General features: G+C 36.1%; 2 protein-coding genes across 4 annotated transcripts in view; one reads left to right on the plus strand and one right to left on the minus strand.

Annotated features, from left to right (window-relative positions):
• Positions 1–12,790, plus strand: part of LOC124168937 — a 92,986-nt gene that overhangs the window by 4,624 nt on the left and 75,572 nt on the right. The gene's annotated exons all lie outside the window — the stretch shown is intronic.
• On the minus strand, positions 1,864–5,798 carry LOC124168935 (myb/SANT-like DNA-binding domain-containing protein 4). 2 transcript variants are annotated; one of them, XM_046547345.1, is made up of 6 exons: positions 5,410–5,798; positions 5,116–5,308; positions 4,758–4,958; positions 4,347–4,388; positions 3,403–3,492; positions 1,864–2,715 (listed from the first exon to the last, which is right to left on the minus strand). In XM_046547345.1, exons 1-6 carry the CDS (start codon positions 5,415–5,417, stop codon positions 2,302–2,304), a joined length of 948 nt encoding a protein of 315 aa, XP_046403301.1. In that variant the 5' UTR covers positions 5,418–5,798; the 3' UTR covers positions 1,864–2,301. The 2 variants fall into 2 exon arrangements, with proteins under 2 accessions (XP_046403301.1, XP_046403303.1); XM_046547347.1 differs by lacking the exon at positions 4,347–4,388.

A 12,790-nucleotide genomic window follows, 5' to 3' on the forward strand; every position in this document is an offset into this window, starting at 1 on the left:
TTGCAAGCTTGGCAATAGATAAGTTGATTTTTTATAGTTTTGTTAGTTCTCAAAAGATGTTCATTCTTGCCATCCACAGATATTTATGAATTTACAGAGGTGATAAATAGAGTTGGTTTAAAAATAATAAGTTTTTTTGATCATTACAAGGTTGAATTTTATCTACAATGTGGAATTCTTTCCCTTTGCTGAAATATATCAACAGGAAAAGTTTTCTGGCTTGGGAAACAAAATTATCTAGAACTTCTTCCTTACCATATGTTAATTACTTCATCATACCGATCAACATTGAAACGAAAGAGTTTTCTTAAAGTTTCGTTGCTTGTGTTAAATCAATGTAAAAAAATCAATTGAGAATTAATGCAAAGTACCTCAAAAAAAACAAGTAGGATTACATAGACCGCAGCTCATCACGTTCTTGGCATTTGCATTTTCAAATTTTGCTCATCTGCTCGTAAGTCTCAGCATAAATCTTCAATCCTTGTTACTTGTAAATATATGACACTTTTAAATATTCAAATGATAATATTTCTAGTTTGACAAACCAATACTATGATGCAGAATATTACTAAAATGTGACTGAGAATCCACGCCAAATAATGGACCACTTCCTTAGAAATCAGCAGTGCTAGTATCTGAAATGACAGCTTTTCTCAAATGGTGGGGGGCATCCAATAGCTTATGTGTCATATGTAGCTTACATGTTGTGTAGTGCATTTCGTGAAGTAAACTTTAATCCCCATGGATGGCATAGTGGATATTGGCGATGGATACATGTTATATGGTTATAGGTCACTCCCTGCCAAACCCCAGAGTAGGTGGCTTACAGGGTAATATATAGCAGCATATCTCAGTCTACCACATGTACCAAGATTTCTTTAAAATTCTTTGCATGCCACAAGACAGACGTTACTTGATAGAAAAATTAATAGATGATATTAGCATAACTTACAGTACTTATAAAAAATATTGGGGAGCCCAAACCGGGGATCTTGCCCCAGGAAATTTAATAAGTAGTGAGTTTTAAGTTTTTTAAGCATTTTAGAAGAGTCATATGATCAACAATAGAACCCTGATAACTCGAATCTCAATATCTGGACACACTGGGGAAAATGGACACACATTTTTTCCTCACACCCATGGCGAATTTTTGAAGGGGCTCGGGCCCCCTCAGGCCCCATGGAGTCGGCGCCATTGCATAAGTACACTACTAACATAGTTTCAGAGAGCTAAGCAGGGAACGTATGCTACTCTTGGTGTGGTAATGAAATTGTTCGCTCTATCAACATAAAGTCTTTCTAATCAACTGAAAGACGTACACTTTTTCATTGATCTCCATCTCAATTACCTATGGTGCATTACTGAAAGTTGATTTCATATCAATCTATAAGAAGTCCCTTCTGAACTTCAATTTTAAGCAAAATCACCAAGTATTTATTTGTTTGCTGCTATCTATTTGATCTGCCATATCTATCCTTTCAAATTTTGTGCCTAATTAATAATTGACTAAATAAATGTATGATTACTATTTTTGAAATCTCAAAGATTCAAAAGTAAACAAGTCACGCATTAGGTAAATTCACTCAGAACCTATTCCAGAGGTGTTTTATATGGTTTTCATTGCATGTTTCAGAGATTGTTTCTACTATTTAGATTAACTGAAGCAGCATCAGTTTAGTAATTCCTTTAGTTTACCATGAGGCTAACTTTGTCCAGGAATCAATTAATTCTTAATATATAGCACAAGATTCAGAGAAAAATTAGTTATAAGTTGATGCAATACAGATATACTGAAGTATATAAGTCTTATATCTCCAATAAGGATGAGACAAAATTTGGAAGAAGGCAGTAAATATACCAAAGTCATAGAAAAAATGTTATATTGAACAAATGCTACATATAGTTGCATTTTAATGTAATGACTTCACAGCTTAAAATGACAAATTTATATGATACTTCAAACTGAAGCTTAAGTAGAGTAGCTGCATTTTTATTCGTTGCACACTTCACAGAATTATTTGTAAATAGGAAAGAGTGATGAGCAAATCCCATAATGAATTGTGATCGTAATAGTTAATACCAATTGAAGTGCATTGAATTTATTTCACAGTCTTTATAAAAATGTCTCACTGATGTGGAAATGCATAAGTCAATTATGATGTGCTCCAATAATCCACTTTGAGATTCTTCACATTAAACATATATCACTAGGAGATGAAATCAGTCAATAAATATCTAATAGGAATATTTGAACACTGCGCTTTCTAGGAATAAAATTGGCTAATGTCACCTCAACAAAACTCACTTTTGGCGTGACATTGAATCAGTGAAAGCTGCCAAGGCCTTAATGATAGCCACTGATGTGCGGTTTAAGATTTCTGTTCTCCTCTCCATATCCCGTACAATCCTTGTCAAAATTTCAGTTTTTCTTGCCTTTTCCCGAACTGACCGGTCACAAATGTCACTGCGCCTCTCTTTGTCCCTAACAGCCCTATCATACAACTCTGATCTTCTCTCCTTATCCCGAACTGCCTTATCAAAAATATCTGTTCGTCTCTCTTTATCACGAATTGCTCTTTCCTTCAGTAAGAGCTTTCGCTCCTCTAGTTCCAGCCTTTTTGTCTCATAACCTTCATTCTTTTCCACTTCTTGATACTGGTACTCCCCTAAGTCTTCATTGTGGATTTTCTGCTTTTTCTTTGGCTGAAGCGATACCTGCAATGAATGAAATTGTTTAGTTTTCCACATAAACACTGACCTAATACAGAACATTAAAGGACCGATTATTAGAACAATTTGCAATCCAATCTGCAACAACCATAGGCAAGACAAAAAACTTGTGGGAAATTCAATGATATATAATAATTTTTATAAAGCTTATTCTTATTTTAGGAAAAAATCTGATCTAAAGTTAGAAGGCAAATGTGAGCTATAAGGAAAATTTTTCCCTTCTTATTCACTCATTCTCTCATTAAAAGGCTGACTACTTAAATGGACTGAGACATGAAATCATACCCTGTAATAGTATTGTCATAGGGAAAGCCAGCAGAGAAAGCATGACTCAGAAACCAAATTTAAAACTGCATAGAGAATTATTGAGAAATGATAATAAGTCTCTTTTAACTGTCCGGGCATTCCCATGCATTAAGACATTACTAAGTTACTTTGCCACTGTACATAGATTCATTTTTTTTATTACTCTTAAGTTTGAATGTAAAACTAAGTTTAGCAGCAGATAATTTTGAATATATACACTTCCAATAATGTCTCAAGAGATATTTATAATCAAAGTTGAGGCTGTAAGATTTTTGCTCAGAAGGTAACAGTATTGGAACTCAATATATATGTACTTAGTATTTTATCATAGCCATGTTCAACCATCGAAAAAATTCATCTTCCCACCTTCTCTTCCTCATTGATGTCCAATTCAACATCAACTTCTTCTATTGCATAGGTTTCAGGCATTGAGTCCTTATATTCATATTGAGGTTCCTGAAATATTGATTCGTAGCATATCAATCATTAGATGATGCAGTTTCAGCCATTTACCTTGGCAATTAAACACTGATTGACATATATGAATGTAAAATTCAATTCTGAACTACATGAATGAAAAGTAAAAACAGTACTTGCACAAATGCATGACAAGCATAGTTCTTAACATAACTGCATACTTTTTCAAGCTCTCTCAGAGAAACTTTAATGTTGGATGGTAATCGCTGACAGTAATAAGTAATGTTGTGCTCGAAAGCTGAGTTTATTTCCTTATGACTACATTTTAAGACAACAAAAATCGTTAGGAAATCCCATGTGTTTGTCAGGTAAAAATATCATTGTATCATTCATGCAGGAAGAGCAAACTTAACTGCAGCAACTTAAGGCATTCAGTAGAATCCATAGGATGTACATATCTTAAGTGGCCATTTATGAAAGTTATCTATAACCTGAAAACTACTTTGATTTAATAATTCAGCTTTTGATATTAGAAGTCGAGTCACTGCAGCATTCTAGTTTATATGTTCTTTAAACTTTTGAAAAAGCCTCACTCAGTCACTTAAATACATACATTATAAATATATGTGTAATAATTCAATCCTGCCACATGAACAGTCGCATTAAACTTTTTCTCGTGGCAATTCAGGTGAACCTTTTTAAACTCTTGAAATGAGGTTTTTAAGGTAAAAGCTATTACACAATTTTCTTTAAGAAGGATATGCATAATATTTTAATTCAACCATTTGAGGAAAATGGTAGCAAACAACAAAAACGGTAGACATGGAGAACTTTCATTGGATGGAAAAATTAATAAAAAAATTGTTCTTCAAGAGCCGTATCAATAAACTTACAAATTGTATGAGACTCTCTTTTCCATTTTTTCCGGCAAGATACTTGAAAAAGAGGAATTTTTGGCATTAAGTGACGTCACGTTTTATTCCAGAATAATGGAAGGAAAAATAGGACAAGTGAGAGCTATGATAACTTCTTATATCCTTTTATCGTATCTATGTTTACCTTCAAACTTAGGCATGCAAGTGACTTCATTAAACATGGTTTATCTATCATTATTCAACCTTAGAATACAAAAAAAATATTTCTCTAAGTAATGTAAGTTAGATTAAATATAGGTCATTCTTTAACGAGGAAGTTAATTTGGAAAATTATCCAGAGAAAAATCTTGTCACTCTCATCTAAGATTTAATGGTTAATGCAACTCTCAACCCTCTGTGATGATATCCAGATACAGTATTACTACTTACTAAATCATTGTCGCTTGACTGATGGCATTGCTCAGACAGCAAACTATCTTCTTCATAACTCTCTGGGTACAGAAATGCCACCAGTTTTTCTTCGATTTTTGATAAAGTAAATGGGCATGGTGATCCATCATTGCTTTCTTTCATGTAATTTTTTATCCTCATGTACTTCTTCTTAGTGTTTGATTTCCAATCGATCCAGCTCTGCCAGGAAAGGTAAATATTAGTAAGTGCACTTGTCTGTTAGCTTAATCAGTAAGATGAAGTCCAGGCATCAAGCAGTTGATCAAGTTATTTTCACTTTTAACTGTCACTGTAAGCAAATGGCATTCTGGACTTAAAGCAGTAAATTTTATGATACCTTTTGCCATTTAAGTGGTGGTTTGGCAGGTCCGCTTCCATCGGCGTTCAGTATCTCGCTCAAAGTTTGCCACAGGTGATGGTTCATGGATCGGTCAACATTGCCACCCGGCTTACCGTGAACGAGAGATGGATGTTTTTTCAGGAACTGAAGCATCTTCTCCATTTGGGCGTGGGATGCCTTACCGCCAGACCTGTAATATTTATTAAGGAGATAAACCACTTGTTTTCGTTGCTAGTCTCGTAATCGTGAAACTTCATGCTTCACCGGAAACAACAATTTTTAATAGATTACCCGGCCATGGTGAGCGAATCGGCGAAGGTATCCGTCAGGTAAATATTTGTTTTTGTTACAAGTATAGGCAATGTCGTCCTCGACTTGATTCCGTCGTCAATATCGACAAGCGACGCGCAAGCTCGAAATCGCGACGAAATCGACTTCGATCGAAGTTTATCCGATCGAGAATCGACTCCTCGACTTGTGTTCCTTCATACATATGCCGCCTCATTTTGAACTAGATTTCCTTAGAGATATGTTTATCTTTCCTCTTGGGCTTTTCCAAATCTTGCCTTGATCACCCTCTCCAACTAGCTATCCACGAATAAAGTATCTATTTCCTTGGTGCTACCATTCCTATTTTATGCCAAGAATCAGCTATTTTCACCACTTTTATTGTGTGAATCATATCATCGATTTGTTTTTCGCATCGAAAATGTTTTTAGATGGCGCGAAAGTTACCGATTTAAATTTATTTCGAGTCGTAGAAGAATGTAATGGAATTAATGTGTTTAATCGTGAAATGCACCGAAGATAAAGTTTACCGGGCATTAGTTTCGCTTATCGTTATTAATAACCATTAAAATAAAACGAATCATTCACATAGAAAACGTATTTTTACAATAGGGTGGTTTCCTATTATTTTTTTATTGCCTAAATCGAAAGATTATTACTCCTGGAGGACGCATTTCACGCTCTTAGATTTACGAATGATGATATCTATTTTTCGCGATTAAATAAAAAGTGAAAAATTTCAAGCGCACGAAAACGCGACGGCTAAGTAGGAATCATAAATACTCTACACTCTAGTAATATAAACTCTATGGTAGGAATGATGGGAAAAGTCCGTGTGACGTATTTCTGGTTCCAGCTGTCGGCGTGTGAGGTGACCTTGGGGCGAGGCTTGAGCGCTGATACGACGCAGGCTGCTAGAAGGTAGCTGAGTACCTGCTAGCAGGAAGCGCTTGGTTTAAATAAGGATCAAACGAAGAAAACTTTCCGAACTTAGGTATTTTTAATTTATGATTATTATGAGATGTTTCCCTGAGCTCTGTGCCCCATGCATGCATTGGTAATCTCAGACGATGTAAAACTCCTATCTACTCGTATAGAAACTAGGTCCCTGTGACGTCACCTGGAGTGGAATCGCATGGGCGCCAATCGGGCCTTTTTCAAATGAGGTTAAAATTGACCGTAACCATTCGTCTAAACTGGGATTTCTAAAACCAAATAATTTGTATATTATGAATACACGAATGGTGGGTAAGAAATCGCAATCAATGCATTTCGTTTTCTTTGATGAAGGAAACTACCCTGTTAGAGAAAATTCGTACTTGTGAAAGTTGCCAATAGATAACGTAGATAATTAATTGTGAATATGAAAAAAATAACTTTATGATAAACCTATCTTCGCGCCGTTATTTTTATATTAATTATTTATATATTTCAATAAGAAGAAAAGTATATCTAGTGATACCATGAAAATTTATTTTCGTGCATCCTTTCTATACCAAGCAGCCGATACATTAGCCATGGATATATTGTGTAGCATTCACATGCAACTATGAATCACTCACCAGGTAAGGCTTTAGTTTCAACAAATCTCCGGGCTAGTACACTCTCACGTCCAAATTTTTTATGATATGTTACCTCTCTTGGCATGGCCTTCGGTGAAGAAAACCAGCATTTAAGGTCATTAGCGCCATAAAGGAAGTGTGGGAGAGAGAACATGTAGGCAAAACCAGTGTCGGCATTAACCAGCTCCTAAATAAGGCTCTTCATTCACTGTTCCCTCCACTGGAATCCCTGCGATTGCTCTATAGAGAATAGTACTATGAGGAGGGCACATCTAGTATACTACTTAGGAACTTCTCTAGTTTCCTCTGTTATTTTTTTTTCTTGAAGTCATCCTGAAAGGCTACCCTTATCTTAAGGCCGTTTTACACGGGGCACGTTATTGCACAATCTGATGTGTGCGCGAAGGCGCAGTCAAAATTGTGTCATGTAAAGCGGTGAATTGTTAGAATATAGGAATTTCCTTTTTTCTCCGCAAATCCATTATTTTACATTCCTCGAAATGTGATGGAAAACGGGAAAAAAAAAGGATTTCAGGAAGTCCTCGCAACCGCGACATTCAAACACACTTTTGAAAAGGGGATTCATTTTTTGCGAAGAAAATCGTCCGTAATGCCTAAAGTAAATGGAGTACAAACGATCTAAATAAACCGTTTTCCGTGACTGCGGGAAGACATAACATCGACATGGATTTTTGATATTAAAATCGACTTTAAAAAGATCCTTTTTCTGAAGTAAGAATGACGAAAAGATCGAATCACACACATTTTTTGGGTTAGGTTTTTAACTAGCAACTAATTAGTGAATTCTATTAGTACTTAACATTACAATTACCTATATTTAGCCTGTCGACAGGAGAATGTCTTAATAAAGGCAAATGATTTCTCCTGGGGAATTTTTGGCACTCAATGCACTTGTGGCACTTACTGTGCAGCTCTTGAAATGTCACCCTATGCTGTCCTTGTCCTTTTCATCAACATGTTTACTGCCGGCCACAATTCATCTGCTCAGTTGCTTTCATTTTTAATTGTGTTTGTTTGATTGGAAGGAATAAAAATGATTGAAAAGGGAAGCGAAATCATTTTGCTCACACTTTGCAATTTATTTCAAAGAAATTGAGAAGACAAAAATACTCCTTTTTAGTTTTTTTTGGGTTGGATAACATGGAATATTCTGCCATCAAAGTGCTATGAGGATACAAAAGCAGAGTCCAAGTTTCTTTCCGGCTTTTCTTCTATACCGTTTGTGGTACAAATGATCTTGGCTGTCGATATCATCCTCCTAATATCAATACCAAAATTTTATATCAGATTTTACTTTTAATAGGAATATACGACATTGAAAAGTTTGCGGCATCAGGGGCCGTATTCTGTAACTCCAAACCGATCGGTGCGGCACCGATTCGTCGGGTGCGACGTCACACCGACTCCCGGTAAGAAGTCGTGCGATTCTGTACGAACCCGGTCGGTGCGGCACCGACGAGAGGACGGGAGATCGTCGGTAGCCGTACCGACAGCAAAAAGGTGTCGGTACGGCCACCGACTAGTGGGTTTCATGAACTCCCCGGTGCGCATTGTACGTTTTATTTTTTTTTACCTCATCACCAAATAAATAATGAGGTTTTCTGCAATGTTATCTTTTTCTGCCCCTTCGAATACGCCTCTATAATTCACTGTGTCATCATCTCTAAGACCGTGGTCATCATCTATATTGATTACCTTGACAGAAATATAAGATAATGGTTAATAAAAATGAGGTTTGCTAACATATAATGACTTTCTCTCATTTATGTTACCACTTTCACTCGCTTGTAATAGGCTTTATTTCTCTCTATCATGATTTATTTGCTCCTTTGACGTATAAAAGATATTTTTGATTAAATATGAGTTTTGCCGCAATGTTATCACTTTATATCACTCTGAATAGGCGACTGTTATTTAAGTATGAAGTTTGCCACAACGGTATCAGTTTCTTTCATTTGTAATGGGCAACTATATTTCATTTCATCGTCAGCCATTGATTCCCTTGACGATAAAAGAAGATATTTGTTAATAAGTATGAGGTTTACCGCAATATTATCATTTTCTCTCACTTGGAATGCGCAACTTATACATAGGTATGTATTTCACCCAATCACAATTTATTTACTTCCTCGTCATTACACTTCTTTTAATTACACCCAGCTCCATATTTTTATAACAATTTCCTAACTTGTTCCTCTAATATGACATTTACATTTGAATCCTACGTTCACGTTCCATGGTATGCTATTTTCGTCTGCTACGGTGCCAATGGCATAACCTTCCGTTGATAACATTTATACGGAACTTACTTAATGACAACTATATTACCAAATCATGAATAAATAGCATTATACGGAACCAATATTTACAAAAAGAAACTACGATCTCAAGGATAGTTTCAATAATTCATTCCAGCAAAAACAATCTCCATCACATACAAACTTTATTGTGATGTTGTAATATTGTTTCCTTCGATTCTGTAGGTACAGCATTACTACCACACATAATATAAGCATTGTTAACAACTTGTCCAATATCGTTTATCTTAATCTAGCAATAAGTCGTAATTTCCGCAAATAAAAAGATTGAGAATGACGACAACAAACTGTGCCAATGAGTCTTCTCTTGTTTTTACCCTTCTTTCATTGGTGGAGACACGTGAAACTTCGGATATAGTCGGATTTTCCCTGTTTGGGAAGGAGAGGGAACCGTACCGACTGGTTTGAAACCGACGACCTTACAGAATCGCTGAAAGTGTCGTCGTCGGTGCGGAATCCGTTGTCGGTACGGTTTGATGTCCAGTCGGTGGGCTTGAAAGGGAAACCGACCGGTGCGGCACCGACGAAATACAGAATACGGCCCCAGGTTGGTTTGGTGGCTTGAGAGTTGGCTTCTCACCCCGTGGGCTCGGGTTCAAATCGCGGCGGTGGCAGAAATTTTTCAGATACTGCCCGATTCCTACTTGAATGTTGTGTGGTGGACATTGCAAGCTCAACACTCCGTCCGTTGGATGGGACGCTAAGCCGTGGTCTCCTTGGCGCCTTTCGTTAAGAGCAGTCTAATGTCGACGCCGGGTTTCTCTCCACCCGTCCTTCCATACCCTTCCCTCATGGTGGAAATTACCTCAGCTGGCTCTCGCCTCCTCCAATTACCATACCGTACCAAGGAAAGTTTTAACACCTGTGAATGATTTTAAAATAGTGCTGTGATATAATTCCATCCACATTCATTTCCTCGAGTGTTTGTGAGGAGTTCCATTCCAACGGGTGGTCTGACTGCATTTTCTCACACTAGACTCGGCATATCGTGGAGTTCCCTAGCAATTTTTTTATCACCCCCAAGCTACAGTCCTGTATGTATTAAATAAACTATAATTTTCGAAAAAGCATATTTTTTCAAAAGGTTTTAATTTATCTACTTATATATATGTATATACTCTCGCCTGAAGTACAATTTTTGAAGCTAATTTTTCCTGAAAATATATTTGTTCTTGTGTGATGCGCAGTATTTTACATAAGCAAGTATGCGGACCTGTATCACATGAAGTAATGCGTGTTGGGTACATGTAAGGGGTAAGGGAGGGGTCTCTGACCATTACCCCGTCTTCTCAAGGGCGTACCCAGGATCAAAACTAGAGGGGGACAAGCCGTGGTCGTTCGAGTTATAACACAGAAAGGGTTGAGGAAGCCAAAATTTCTAGAAAGTTATAACAGCGCTTTATCAGTTTTTAAAATAATTATCTCGAAAAAAATATTTTAATTAAGTACGTGTTTTGTACTAATATCACTTTTGTTGGATTAAAAAAATTGTTTGAAACGTCCGCTTTTAAGTAAATATAATTTTGCTCCTAGGGGGGCAGCAGCCCACTAATGTTATTAGTTTCATTATCAGTATGAATAACTTTATTTGTCAGGGGCAATTAGGGAAGAGTTTAAATATTTAAAACGTTACCCTAAAATTTAAAGCCTTTCTGTATTATTAAGTATGCAGAAATACTGCATCTTTTTTTTACAAAATTTTGTATAAATTTACGCGTTACAGGACTAGTTCGCCAGAAATATTTCTACAAATTTACGTTTTCTGTTTTCTTGTCGTAGATAAAAATATACATTCATGAATAATTGTGCGTCTCCCACAACAGTAGAATCAGATATCTTCAAACTTAGCGAAATTGATGTTATTTCAAGCCTTTAGCGAGCTGGGGGGGTTTAGGTGTTGCACCTCTCCGAAATTTTTGGTGCACCACCTCCGAGTGAAGCCCCACCAAAAATCAAAATACCCTTTTCCCTATAAAACCCCCAAAAAAATTCTGGCTAATATTTTGCATTATTTGCTGTACTCTTATGTGTATAAATTAAGAATTTATTCTTAGTTGTCAGGAAACCATTTTTCAACACACACAAACAGGCGAACGAAATGTTTCTATTTGAGAGTGCTTAAAATTTTTCCGTTTTAAATTATATTCTTTGAGTGATGAAAGGACAAATTTTGTTTATTTAATAACTACAGTGTTTGTAATATTAGATCTGCAATTGTTACAGATGGTTGTGCGAACCACATATCACTTGCTTCATTGCGTGAATTTCCTTCGCACTACCCTAATGCTTCACATTGGAAAATGAAACAAATATATCATAATATAATGCAGTTAAAGGCTAAAAATAGTTGATGGCGATACACCATTACATTTCCAATCACATTGACACTTCATGTGTTTAGAATTGGAGACATTTGGGCAATAACGAAGATACCACTCACTATTATGTACTATTTATCTCAACATACTTAGGATACCTATTTAAATTGCAATTATTCTCTGTAGTTCAGGGATGTGAGGGTGGAAGGCGACTTCCCCGCTCCTTAGTAACGGTATTGATATTAATTTGAAAAATAAATAAAAATTTTCTTCGATAGTTCTACTAACCCAAAAGATAGCTTGGAAAATCTATTTCAGACTCATAGGTGAGGATAATTTAGATATGGCAACCACGTTTGATACCACGAATTGCAGCGTATTATATACACGTAAATATAATTATTGACAGAAACAGATCTCGGGACCAACATTAGAATATTGTGAATTAAATTTCAGAATAACTCATTCGGCTTATTTTTTCAGGTTTTCTGCTCTCATATCTCCTGTGTCAGTGGGTCTCGTAACATAAAAAATAATATTTTGTTGAGATTTGAAAATGTCAAAAAGTCTTGAAGTAAATCTATTGTTACTTCAATTTGTTCGCCTCCAAGAGCCAATTTTGTTGCGTTCCATTGCAGTATGGCAACGTTTGATTGTGATTTTTATTGCCTTGTTGTTTTTTTTAAGATCAAACTTTTTGAACGATGTTCTCAGTTTAGATTAAATAATGAACATCCATTTGCGATCTTTTAAATAAATGATTTTGGGAAAGAATGTTTGTGAACTAATTAATATGTATTGAAAGTACCGTGTTATATTTCTTTGAATTTATGCTTTTAATTCTACTCCCGACTATCCTGAATCGTTAGTCATAGAGGTGGTGGTGACTGCGTTTTTCCCTCAAGGTCACGCATGGTCGACCACGAGAAAGTTATCATAATTATATTTGATGAAAGAATGGTCCTCCAGAAATTTATAGTATCGGAATAATCACTATCTTGGCGCACAGGTGCAGGTTTTGCAGTATTTTTACCCCTGGAATATTTAGCGCCAAATAAAGTGATTCGCGTGAACTCTTCAAGTTTCGTACCGCCTCAGTGAATGTGCATGCATGTGTTGAATTAGCCGATGACCTCGAAAGATACGGTTTGTTTATGAATTTATT

This window comes from Ischnura elegans, chromosome 12, assembly GCF_921293095.1.
Source record: "Ischnura elegans chromosome 12, ioIscEleg1.1, whole genome shotgun sequence".
NCBI classification, from domain to species: Eukaryota; Metazoa; Arthropoda; class Insecta; order Odonata; family Coenagrionidae; genus Ischnura; species Ischnura elegans.

Coding starts and splice junctions, on each gene's coding strand:
- LOC124168935 (XM_046547345.1), bottom strand. Junction 4,959..5,115: donor CACCACTTAAATGGCAAAAG/GTATCATAAAAT, acceptor CTTTCCTGGCAG/AGCTGGATCGATTGGAAATC. Junction 4,389..4,757: donor AGTCAAGCGACAATGATTTA/GTAAGTAGTAAT, acceptor CTCTTTTTCAAG/TATCTTGCCGGAAAAAATGG.